This window comes from Protomyctophum bolini, assembly GCF_963924005.1.
Source record: "Protomyctophum bolini genome assembly, chromosome: 7".
NCBI classification, from domain to species: Eukaryota; Metazoa; Chordata; class Actinopteri; order Myctophiformes; family Myctophidae; genus Protomyctophum; species Protomyctophum bolini.
The window spans coordinates 27,897,584-27,908,514 of NC_137868.1; the positions used below are offsets into that span (position 1 = coordinate 27,897,584).

General features: G+C 42.4%; 1 protein-coding gene across 1 annotated transcript in view; it reads right to left on the reverse strand.

Moving 5' to 3' along the window:
* Positions 1–5,624, reverse strand: part of LOC308318273 (tumor necrosis factor receptor superfamily member 11B-like) — a 23,165-nt gene extending 17,541 nt beyond the window's left edge. Inside the window, exon 1 of the mRNA XM_080767765.1 lies at positions 5,503–5,624. Coding sequence (XP_080623891.1) covers positions 5,503–5,595 — 93 coding nt within the window. The 5' untranslated portion in view covers positions 5,596–5,624. The remainder of the gene's footprint in view (positions 1–5,502) is intronic.
* Positions 5,625–10,931: the final 5,307 nt, after the last annotated feature.

Genomic DNA, 10,931 nt, shown 5'->3' on the forward strand with positions numbered 1-10,931 from the left:
ACACACACACACACACACACACACACACACACACACACACACACACACACACACACACACACACACACACACACACACACACACACACACACACACACACACACACACACACAATCCTTACACACACACACACACACACACACACACACAATCCTTACACACACACACACACACACACAATCCTTACACACACGCATGGGGCAATTTGCATTGCAAAGGCAGATTAGTCTGGCTACAGGACTCAGCGAGGCAACACACACACACACACACACACACACACACACACACACACACACACACACACACACACACACACATGCCCAATATTGTAATGTCCAAGCAGGCAATATCAGAATCCAAATTAGTTTGGTTTCATAACAAAACAAAAACACCTACAGGTACTTGTGTAATTCAATCATTCAATCAATTAATCAATGAATCAATTAATTAATTAATTAATCAATCAATCAGTGATATAGAGCCATCAGTGATGGAAAGCAAAGGAGAAGGCCTGGACCGCTGGCACCTAGGTTCATAAATTCATAAAGCAGTGTAACAGCACACCACAGGAACGCGCAGGACGTGGGGCGAGCTGCCCCACGTCCAAAACGGTCGAGAAATGAGAATTACCGTGTGGGGGTCCCCAGGGGGTCACTGTACTGTACTGTACTGTACTGTACTGTACTGTACTGTACTGTACTGTACTGTACTGTACTGATACACCTGAAATCATCATATATACTGTACAGTTAATATGTACAAGTATGTGTGTGTTAGGCTGCACAACAGTGGCCCTTTGGTTTTGAAAACCAACAAAATACTATTTTCGTGCTCGGACACAGCCAGGCAGCCAGGCAGCCAGAGACACACATAGGGCTATATCTTGCGCTACCCCATAACCCTTATCCCTACACTTATAAAACCTTTTAAAATAGTTAAAATAGCTGATCTACAAGCTCACAACGTGTAGATGTAGATCGGCTAGTTGAACAATTTTAAAATGATTTTCAAAATAGTAAAAAATGGCAAATAAGTTTAAGGATAAGGGTGGCGCAAGATGGAGCCCAAAGCTCCTTAATGAAGTGGTTGCACCAATTAAAAATGGGACCCTGCTTGGCACTCAGCATCAAGGGTTGGATTGGGGGTAAGTCCCTGTGACATACTGGTGTCATGTCCAGGGGGTGTACTACATAAAGCTACCTCACGCTACAGAACCCTATGGGCCTCATGGCTCGGCAAGGCTACTTACTGTACTTAGTCGCCTGCCGGTGTCGCGCACTGACACTAACCAACCTGCAAGCTCACTGCAGTGTGTCGCACAGCTGGATGTCGTGAGCTTGTACATCTGCTATTGTTACCAGCGCACAACTAAGTTTAAATCTATCTTTAATTGAGGGAGGAAGACCACTTGTTCATTTTCCCTACACGGTTTCCAAGCCAGTCCATGGATTCAACAAAACAACTTCCTCCAAGCATGGAAAAAGCACCAGGGTCAGATGCAGTTGACAAATTAAAGAGTTGGCACTGAAAGTTCAGCCTAGAGTTTTAGCGAGTAAATTGAATGCATCATTATACTTAAAGAACAAACAGGAGACACACTTTATTTACAGTATGTTATCTAGCAAGTGACGTGTTCACTGCATGGCTGTTTAAGTGCCCGGCGATGTAAATCAAACCTCCTTTAAAGTTGTGGGCTGGTTCCAGTATACACATTAGCCCAGATTTGTTCAGAGCACGCAATGAAAACATATTACCCTGCTGTCTGCTATCTACATCACATCAGTCATGCCACGATCAGTGACTAAGTAACTCCAACATAAAACAAGAATGCAAGGCCTATTCAGAATACAGTATGTCACTGTGACACAATTACAACACTGTAGCTCTCTCTCTTCTTACTCTGGAATGCTATAGTAAAGACACACACACGCGCACACACACACACACACACACACACACACACACACACACACACACACACACACACACACACACACACACACACACACACACACACACACACACACACACACACACACACACACACACACACACACACACACACACACACACACACACACACACACACACACACACACACACAGCCACCCCATCACTATCAGTGCTACTGTTAGTGCAAAAGGGGAAGTTGTGTGAGGAAGCAACTTTCAGGATTATTCGTTCCTTTTTGAATAAACGTCTACCTGTCAGCAGCACTCACGCTCACTCACTGCCCCCCTTCCTACACCTGCCAATCCCCCTCTCCACTGACTGCATTGGGCTACAAAAACAAATCTGTACATATATATACAGAGAAGTACAAATATCACCTCATCTCACCCTCTCTCACTCTTCCTCCTCCTCCATCTGCTACTGTCTCGTCTGCCACCCTCGCTCCCCGATCCCTGTGTGCTTGTTCAAAAAACTAATCAAAATCATGTTGATTCAATACCTGGCTGGACTGTTCTCCACCCCCACACACACACCTTCCTATTCACTTTCTCGTGTTCATTGTTTGCCTGAAAACAAGTCATGTTTATTCTACCCTTGTGCACACAACGTTCTTCTTTCTGCCCCCCCACTACACTACACTACACTCTCGGGTTGGCTGTTTGGCCAGGTGACCATTCCATAGCCTCTGTGTGTGAATTTGCAGGTAGGATTAGGGAAGTTGCTGAGGCTGTCAACCGCCACTATACAGAGGGAGAGAGGCTGGCATAAAGATAAAGAGACCAGAGATAACAGATAGCTAGAGGTGCGCTACACAATACAATCCTGAGTGTTCATTTAGAGTTAACTGTAATATCTGTAATATTTGTAACACTCACTGAGGATTTTACTGTACTGTAGTAGGCCTAGTAGTGTAAATTATAGTAGGTCTGGTCCATAGCGTTGGAAGGATTTCTCCTTCTCCTTCTAACGCTATGGACCAGGGCTAAGATTATAGTATCTGTTTGCTTGGAAGGAATCTTTCAGTGGATGTTTACAAACTGGATGAATGAATAATTGATTAGTTAATAAATGTAATCAACAATTGCGTTTGCCAAATACAATCCCACAAGAACAAGCCATTTTTCACCCCTGTGTCAATTATCTAATGTGATCCTGGGCTCTACACACCCTCCGCCAACCTAGTCCCCATATATGGGGGACATGGGGAGAGCAACGGACTTGAACTCATGCTTCCTTCATGCCTGAGTGTCCAAGTTGCTCCTGACAGGGGGGAGTTTCCCTGGTTGGACGTAGCGTGTGGAAGGAACACGTTATTCCAACCAGTTCCTTTCCCCTCCACCAGGCGCCCCGGCTGGCCAGGGGGAGGCAGTTTAGAGACCTGCAGGATTGAACACCTGACACCTGAACATTCTAATGTTGAGTTCAACCTCACAATGGCTCTTGGCTAACTTGTAGAATTAAAGAGTTATATCTACAGTTTACAAGAGATGCCTTCAGACTTCATCAGACTTCACCATATAGCCCTGTAGCACTTGCAATAGCACTCGACGTCCTTGCAGGCTTATGTAAAGGCTAAAAAATAATTGACATAGCATGTTGAGACAGATGCCAGATCATTCATTATTGACCTGACATCCTATAGTGTTTATACTATATACAGATTATTGGATATTTTACTGATGATAGGTTCTTGGTTTACTTATGATACTAGATGACTATTTATATGCATTTGACGTTGTCACAGTTCAAGACAGGCAGGTGGACCCAGTTGCAGACAAAGGCGAGGACACAGTCAGACGCAGGGCAGGTCGAATACAAGGGGGTGTATTAACCAAAACAGGCGGTCAGGAACATACACAGGAGCAAGTAATAACACTAGGAAAATACAAGGAATCACGATGAGCTAACATACACTGTACTGTGACTTGCATTTACGAACGAATAGGGAAACAGACTAAGGGACTAAGGGGGGACTAAGACTAAGAGGACACAGGTGGCAACACTGGCAAATCACAGGACTGGTGAGACAAGACAGGTAACAGCAACAGAGGAAATTAGACCCTAACATAATACAAAATAAAAGTACACAAGTGTAACTGCAACTAAGAAACAAGGAAAACAATACTACAAAATAACAGGAAAACAACAGTCAAGTAAATCACTAACTAACTAAAAACATGTGAAAAATACAACAGGGAGTCACAAGTGTTGTCCTTGCTACGGTCACTCTGGATTAAGAGCGTCTGCTAAATGCCTAAATTGTAATTTGTATATGCTCATCACTTTTCAAGAAATATTTCATTCAGCATGGGGGGGGGGGAACAAAACAAAAACACTTAGCAACTAGCAAATCCATATATGGACAAGAAGACCATACCAACCGATTAAGCATTTATTTGACAATTATTTGGGGGGGGGGGGTGCCATAATGAATGGTAGAATGAGTGATGAGCAGGTCGATGTACAGCAGGTCTATGATTACATGATCAAGTGAAGCACCATGATGTGCCCCTAAAAACACAATCACATGTAAGCTAACACCACTGTCTAGTGTCTACCCCTCTCTGTGTGTGTGTGTGTGTGTGTGTGTGTGTGTGTGTGTGTGTGTGTGTGTGTGTGTGTGTGTGTCTCTCTCTCTCTCTCTCTCTCTCTCTCTCTCTCTCTCTCACACACACACACACACACACACACACACACACACACAGTGGAGCCTGTTCAGAAAAGTACGCTATGATCTGTTTCTGACTGATACAAATCTCTACTACATCAACATTATGCAAACCTGGCTGAGGGCGGCTCCAAACACATGCAAGCATGCAAAACACACCTGAGGAAATAACTGTGTTTTCGGCACCACAGGCTATGTTTTAACATGCTGAGGAGTCACAGGACTACAAATGAGCCTAATTATAGACATACCGGTATACTGAAAATAATCCGGTGCATCTGCTGCTTGAGTGAAATCTGATTCTCTTTCGATTAAAAAAAATGTTTCAAGGGATTTTATAATTTAAGTGTCCAAAAGGAAAGAGAAATCAATCAAACGCGGCTATGTAGCCTATAACTTTGATAGGCTACAATGGAAATTGTGGATGAACTGGGAGAAACATATATAGCCTATAGTCCTATATTTCTAGGCCTATATTAATTAAGTAGGCTATCATTGATGCTCAGCGTGTAACCCAAGACAAGTAGTCTATATACCGGCCGGTATGCAGGAATATGGCATATGCTACTTAATTGTTCCTCGTCGCATTCCTTAAATTATAGTTCACTTGATTATAGCCTACGTGTGTATCGTTCAGTAATCACACAAAAATTGAGAGACACATTTTCAGTTCTCATTTCGTCACATCATATAGCTTAACTGGACACGTGAAGAAAAGTCTACTATATTGCTTGCCCACATCAGACAAGGTCCCGACTCCCGTTCAAGTTCAACACAACCGTCTCGCAATATAATTCATTGTCGCAGTAATGAAGCCATTAAACATTACATCCTCGTCGCTGCAATAACATGAATGGCCAGTCAGCGCCGCATCTACTCACCAGTATTAGTTTCATGGCCGGGTTTGATTTCGCTATCCGTGCGCTCATGTCTCCTCCGTAAAGTGTACTGCGGTATGATGAGGTCCTCTCCATCAGGGTTCACTACTTATACAGTAGTTAGGCACGAGAGCGAGCAGAGAAATAGGGAGAGTGAGAGAGACAGAGAGAGAGAGAGAGAGAGAGAGAGAGAGAGAGAGAGAGAGAGAGAGAGTGCCCACCCACCTTGACGGCATGTCCCACTCTCTCTCTCTCTCTCTCTCTCTCTCTCTCTCTCTCTCTCTCTCTCTCCCTATTTCTCTCTCTAACACTATAAATAAACTGTTGCATCCTCAGTGTTTTCTACTGTGCTTACGCACAAAACGTTTTAACAGGAATCCAATTAAAGTCCAAGTCAAAGTATAGCACACGTACAGCATCAACATAGCTCATTGGATGATTCATAAAACTGAAATCCATTCATTCTGGTATATATTTCCAGCTAACAGACAATAAATGTGAGGCTTCCCTATGGGAACATGGATCATAATTTCCATAGTCCTGACCACTGAAACATAATGTGAGACATGATCATACTGCAGTTCCTTGGAAAATAATTTCCATAAAGATTTCCTGAACTGACATGCGTTGTCAAAAATGCCCAAAGATGCTTCTCTAAAGAGATCAAATATGATCCCAATGTCTCAACGACTAAAACAAAGGCTTGTTTATTCATTCTCACAATGAAATGACCATATGTCGTGCAGCATGATAACTTGAAATAGCTTCAGTCAATGTGAATAAACACGAATGTTTTCTATGTAACTTATGCCGCCAGGTTTTTGGGGAACACAAATATGATGATTGACATGTGTTTATTTGAACCAGTCAAAGCATTTGGTAACATTATTATTATATACATAGCCTACTATGTGAACCTCCACTCCAAGAATTTGGCAATATTACTACTATTATGGCATGTCATGTCATATGAATTACTGAACCAACGTGAGAACTAGACACCTGACACTGACACCCCAAAGTTGTTTCTAAACTGTGATACTGTATGTCAAGGTTTGTTTCATAAGCTGTCAATCCGCATTTCTGGCGGTGAGTATATTCTAATAATTAGAAACTGGGTACTGGGATTACACAAAATATTTTGTATTGTCTGAAAATGCTTATAAAGCACGCTATGAAATTATGTACAGTAACTGGTTTTCAATTTATAGTAGTATCTGTTGCATTCTGGATTACATTTCAGAACGACTGAAGTTGAAATGTTTTGACTCCAGCCATGATCTCCACTCTGAACAGCATAATAAAAACCACAGATGTCCCACAGTACTTTGTTATTTCACTCATATGGAAAGTATGGATACTCACTCATGGATATTCACTGTTGAAACTGCACTGCACTGTTTTCAGGCATTGGCCTTTTTCCTAAAAACAATACAAAATACTCATTAAACAATCTACACCTAAGTTTTCCAGTGATATTAAGCTAAACCCCTCTTGGGCTTGAAACCAATTCACAATATGTCATGTGCATGTCATGTGCATGTCATCCAGTCTTTCAGCGAATATATAGGCAAACGTTCAGAGAAAATAGAAACTCTGCAAGCTATTGTATATCTGTTATTTTAGTTCTTTTAAGTACAATGAAGCATAATGATTTACGTGGTTAAGGTTTAAACATTCGCCGAAATTGATGATCACAATACACAATACATTATATAGAATGGCTATTTTTGGCAAAGATATTTATAGAGGTAAAAACGGAGGGTGCCTAGTATATAGACCCCTTGGGGACTCCGATCAACAAATTATATAGGGTCTCAAAGTGGTTAAAATACTTAAATCTGCTTTATCCTATATTACTCTCACAGACTCATAATAGACTACTGTATATGCACGATGTGGACACAAGACAGCTGACACAGCATCCCTATTTCCAAGTTCTTCCTTTTTCCAATTGGTGCAAAAAACGTCATGCGTTCAGACATGTGACGTACTGTCACCGACTGCTGACGTAGAGTATGCAAGGCCTAGACGTAGTCTGAGAAATTACACCATCATCATCCACCTACTACAGCAAGTCTGTAGTAGCGAGGAAAACCGAAGTGGTGAGGACGCAGCACGCCACAATGATGACAGAACACAATACACAGTACACACAAAGACGCACGCACAAAGATGCACGCCGGCACGCACACACACACACACACACACACACACACACACACACACACACACACACACACAAACAACTAAACACACATAGGTACACCTCAACAATGAGGTCAGTGTATACCACTACTACAATGACCAAACAGATGCTAGTAGTATTCTCTCTTTCTCATGCACACACACATGCACGTGGCTTCTATGACGCGTGGACCAGTCGGTGGTGAGGTCTCTTGCACACAAGCAGAGGAAACGTGGGTGTCAGGAGGTGAACCATATACTACAGTAAGACCAACCCAACACACGCGCGCGCACACACACACACACACAGTCACACACACACACACACACACACACACACACACACACACACACACACACACACACACACGCACACACGCACGCACGCACGCACACACGCAGCACACACATCAATGCATACCAAGGCAACACCCTCATACCCACATGCCAGCACATAAATCACTATGGCGTAGGCTGTTATAACTGGCATATTTTCACGAGCTGTTGGCCGTCTTTGACCTGTGAGAATTAGACGTTATGTCTATATGGTATGGGTGTGTATACTTTAGGTTTTTTATGAAAATCCTCTGCTTCAGAATAAGCAGAATGAGAAAAGACTAACATGAATGGAAATACAGGTCTCTGCAAACAAATTCAACTTCTAATACTTTTAGTTTTCATTGGTTCAATATTTATAAAACCCCCACTTAACCCCTTTCACTTAAATCTCTCAAGAACAGATTAGTAGCTGCGCGACTGAATCTGTCGGTAGGGGCATTCAGACCAGTATGTGGGGGTCCATCTACTGTACCCTCTACATAATGTACTGTACTGTCACTATACTGTACTGGCACACCCAAAATCATCATATATATACAGTTAATATGTGCGTGTGTGTGTTAGGTTGCGCACAGGTGGTGAAAAACAACCATGCTGTTTTCGTGCTCAGACCCACCCAGCCACCCACCCAGCCACCTACACACATACAGTATAGCTCCGTAAGGGAGTGGTTGCACCACTCAAAAAGAAATAGAAAAGATAGCAGATCCAAACGCATTGCGATATGAAGCGTTGTGAGCTGTAGATCTTCTATTTTCAACCTTTGTGTGACACAGTAGTATGACAAAGAAGAGCATTAAATTACGGGTGGGGGGCGGAAACATAAATTTGAAATATAAACATAAGAGGCTTCTTCCCAACAGCAACAATAAGCAACTTCTCAGTAATATTCTGCTGGGATGTTTTATTCTGATTCAGTCAACAATTCTTGTTTTAAAGGACCACTTCACCACTTTTCAACCTATCTTCATATAATAGGTCCTCACTAATAATCATGATAAAATGGCACGATCTTTTTCTACTCAGTCTGTGTCTCATAGGAGGGCTGTGGGCAGTTTAGAAACCGTCTTCCAGTGACATCATCATTAGGCAGATTTTTTTTAAACAAGATTATTTTACAAAAATGTTTAGATTTTCATTATCGTGAGAACGATGGCTTCCATTTTCACAACTTTTCAAGACTAGTAAGCCTGCAGTTTCTATTAGCTTGTATTCCTCATCGATGATGTCACTGGATGATTGTGTTTGTATAGTCTTATTGGCTGCCACAGTATTGCACTTCTTAACTGTGTCAGTGTTGAGTATTTTACCATTGTGTTACACAGCAGTGTGTTTTATTAACCGGCCCAGGCACTACAGGTGGAAACTAGCAATTTTCTAAAACTAGGTACAATCCTTGTTTTATACAACGTTACCGGTAATGTTCTTTTAAATTATTTTCACTGTTCAAGTAAAACAACAAAAAATATTAAGCGCAAAGATTTTGAGATTAGTTCCTTTCGTTGTTGTGAATAAGCCAGTTCAGCTCTTGTTGCCATGTTGTTTGCATACTAGTCGGAAGATAGAGCGGATCTTTCACCACCCTAGATGACCATTGTTCACATCCCAACAGTAACCTTTCCCTCTGTGTGTGCATTGTTGTGTTTGTCAGTATCACCTGTGTAATTATTGCTACATGTAGTTCCCGAGTCAGTGAATGTGTGTTTCTGTGCAGGTATATAAGTGTGTGTGTGTGTGTGTGTGTGTGTGTGTGTGTGTGTGTGTGTGTGTGTGTGTGTGTGTGTGTGTGTGTGTGTGTGTGTGTGTGTGTGTGTGCGTGCGTGCCTGCGTGCCTGCGTGCGTGCATGCGTGCGTGAGTGCATGCTTGCTTGCGTGTGTGTGTGTGAGTGCGTGTGCATCTGCATGCAATGCGTATCTTAATGTGTGTGTTTCAAGCAGTGAATCCAACCAGTCCCTGTCATTTCCATAAGAGATCTCATAAATTAATGAATGGCTCCAGCGGCCTCAGACAACTGACCTTTTTTTGTGATGATGATGGCCTATGAGAGGGAAAGAGATGAGAGGGAAAACAGTAAGAGAGAATCCAAGCACAATAACACAGGATCAGACTGAACCAAATAGAGACATGGACCGACATCAATGGCTCTGGGTGTGGTCGCATTGGTCTCTCATTTTTTGCATCATTTTATCCATGAAAGGTTGAAGGGAATACAGAGTGCTCACAACATCATACATTCCACAGTGCCCACTCAATGACCTTCGTTGCTATTCCCTCGCCCCATTGATTGACATCTGCCCACTGTATACAGTACTACTATAGCAGGAACACTGTAAACATGATTAAATAATGTACAATGTAGTATGTATGGGTGATGTTCTATTCGGCAGGTCCACATTTGCACTATTGCTGGGACTCCACCCAGTACACGGTGAAACACTTCTGGTATTCATGGGGTAGCTTCTACAGTGACAGTTTGAGTAAATTGGCCATTTTGAGACTGAACTGGGTCTGAACAGCTCTCTTTCTCTCAGGCTGTTTAAGTGTGTGATAAACCACCTTTAATTTACATTTTCAACTTCTGTTGTAAAACACTGGGGCGAGATTAAACAAGAGCAGCTCCGGCCACCCCGTTGTAACCTCTGTTAAAGCATGTTAGGTTGTCTTACTTTCTCATGTTCTGCCTGTCTGTCCTGCGGTCCACCTCAAAGTTCTGATTTCACTGTATTTTATATCTCTCTAATAGCGTGGGCCCCTCAGATGTAAATCACAGTGGACAACTGCCTGATGAAAAAAGCCTCAACAGGATATTGAAGTGATCAATGTGGGGCATGGATAGCTAGAGACTGGCAATGATGGGGGGAGATATATCGATGAGGAGGAACAGTATGTGTCAGAATGTATGATC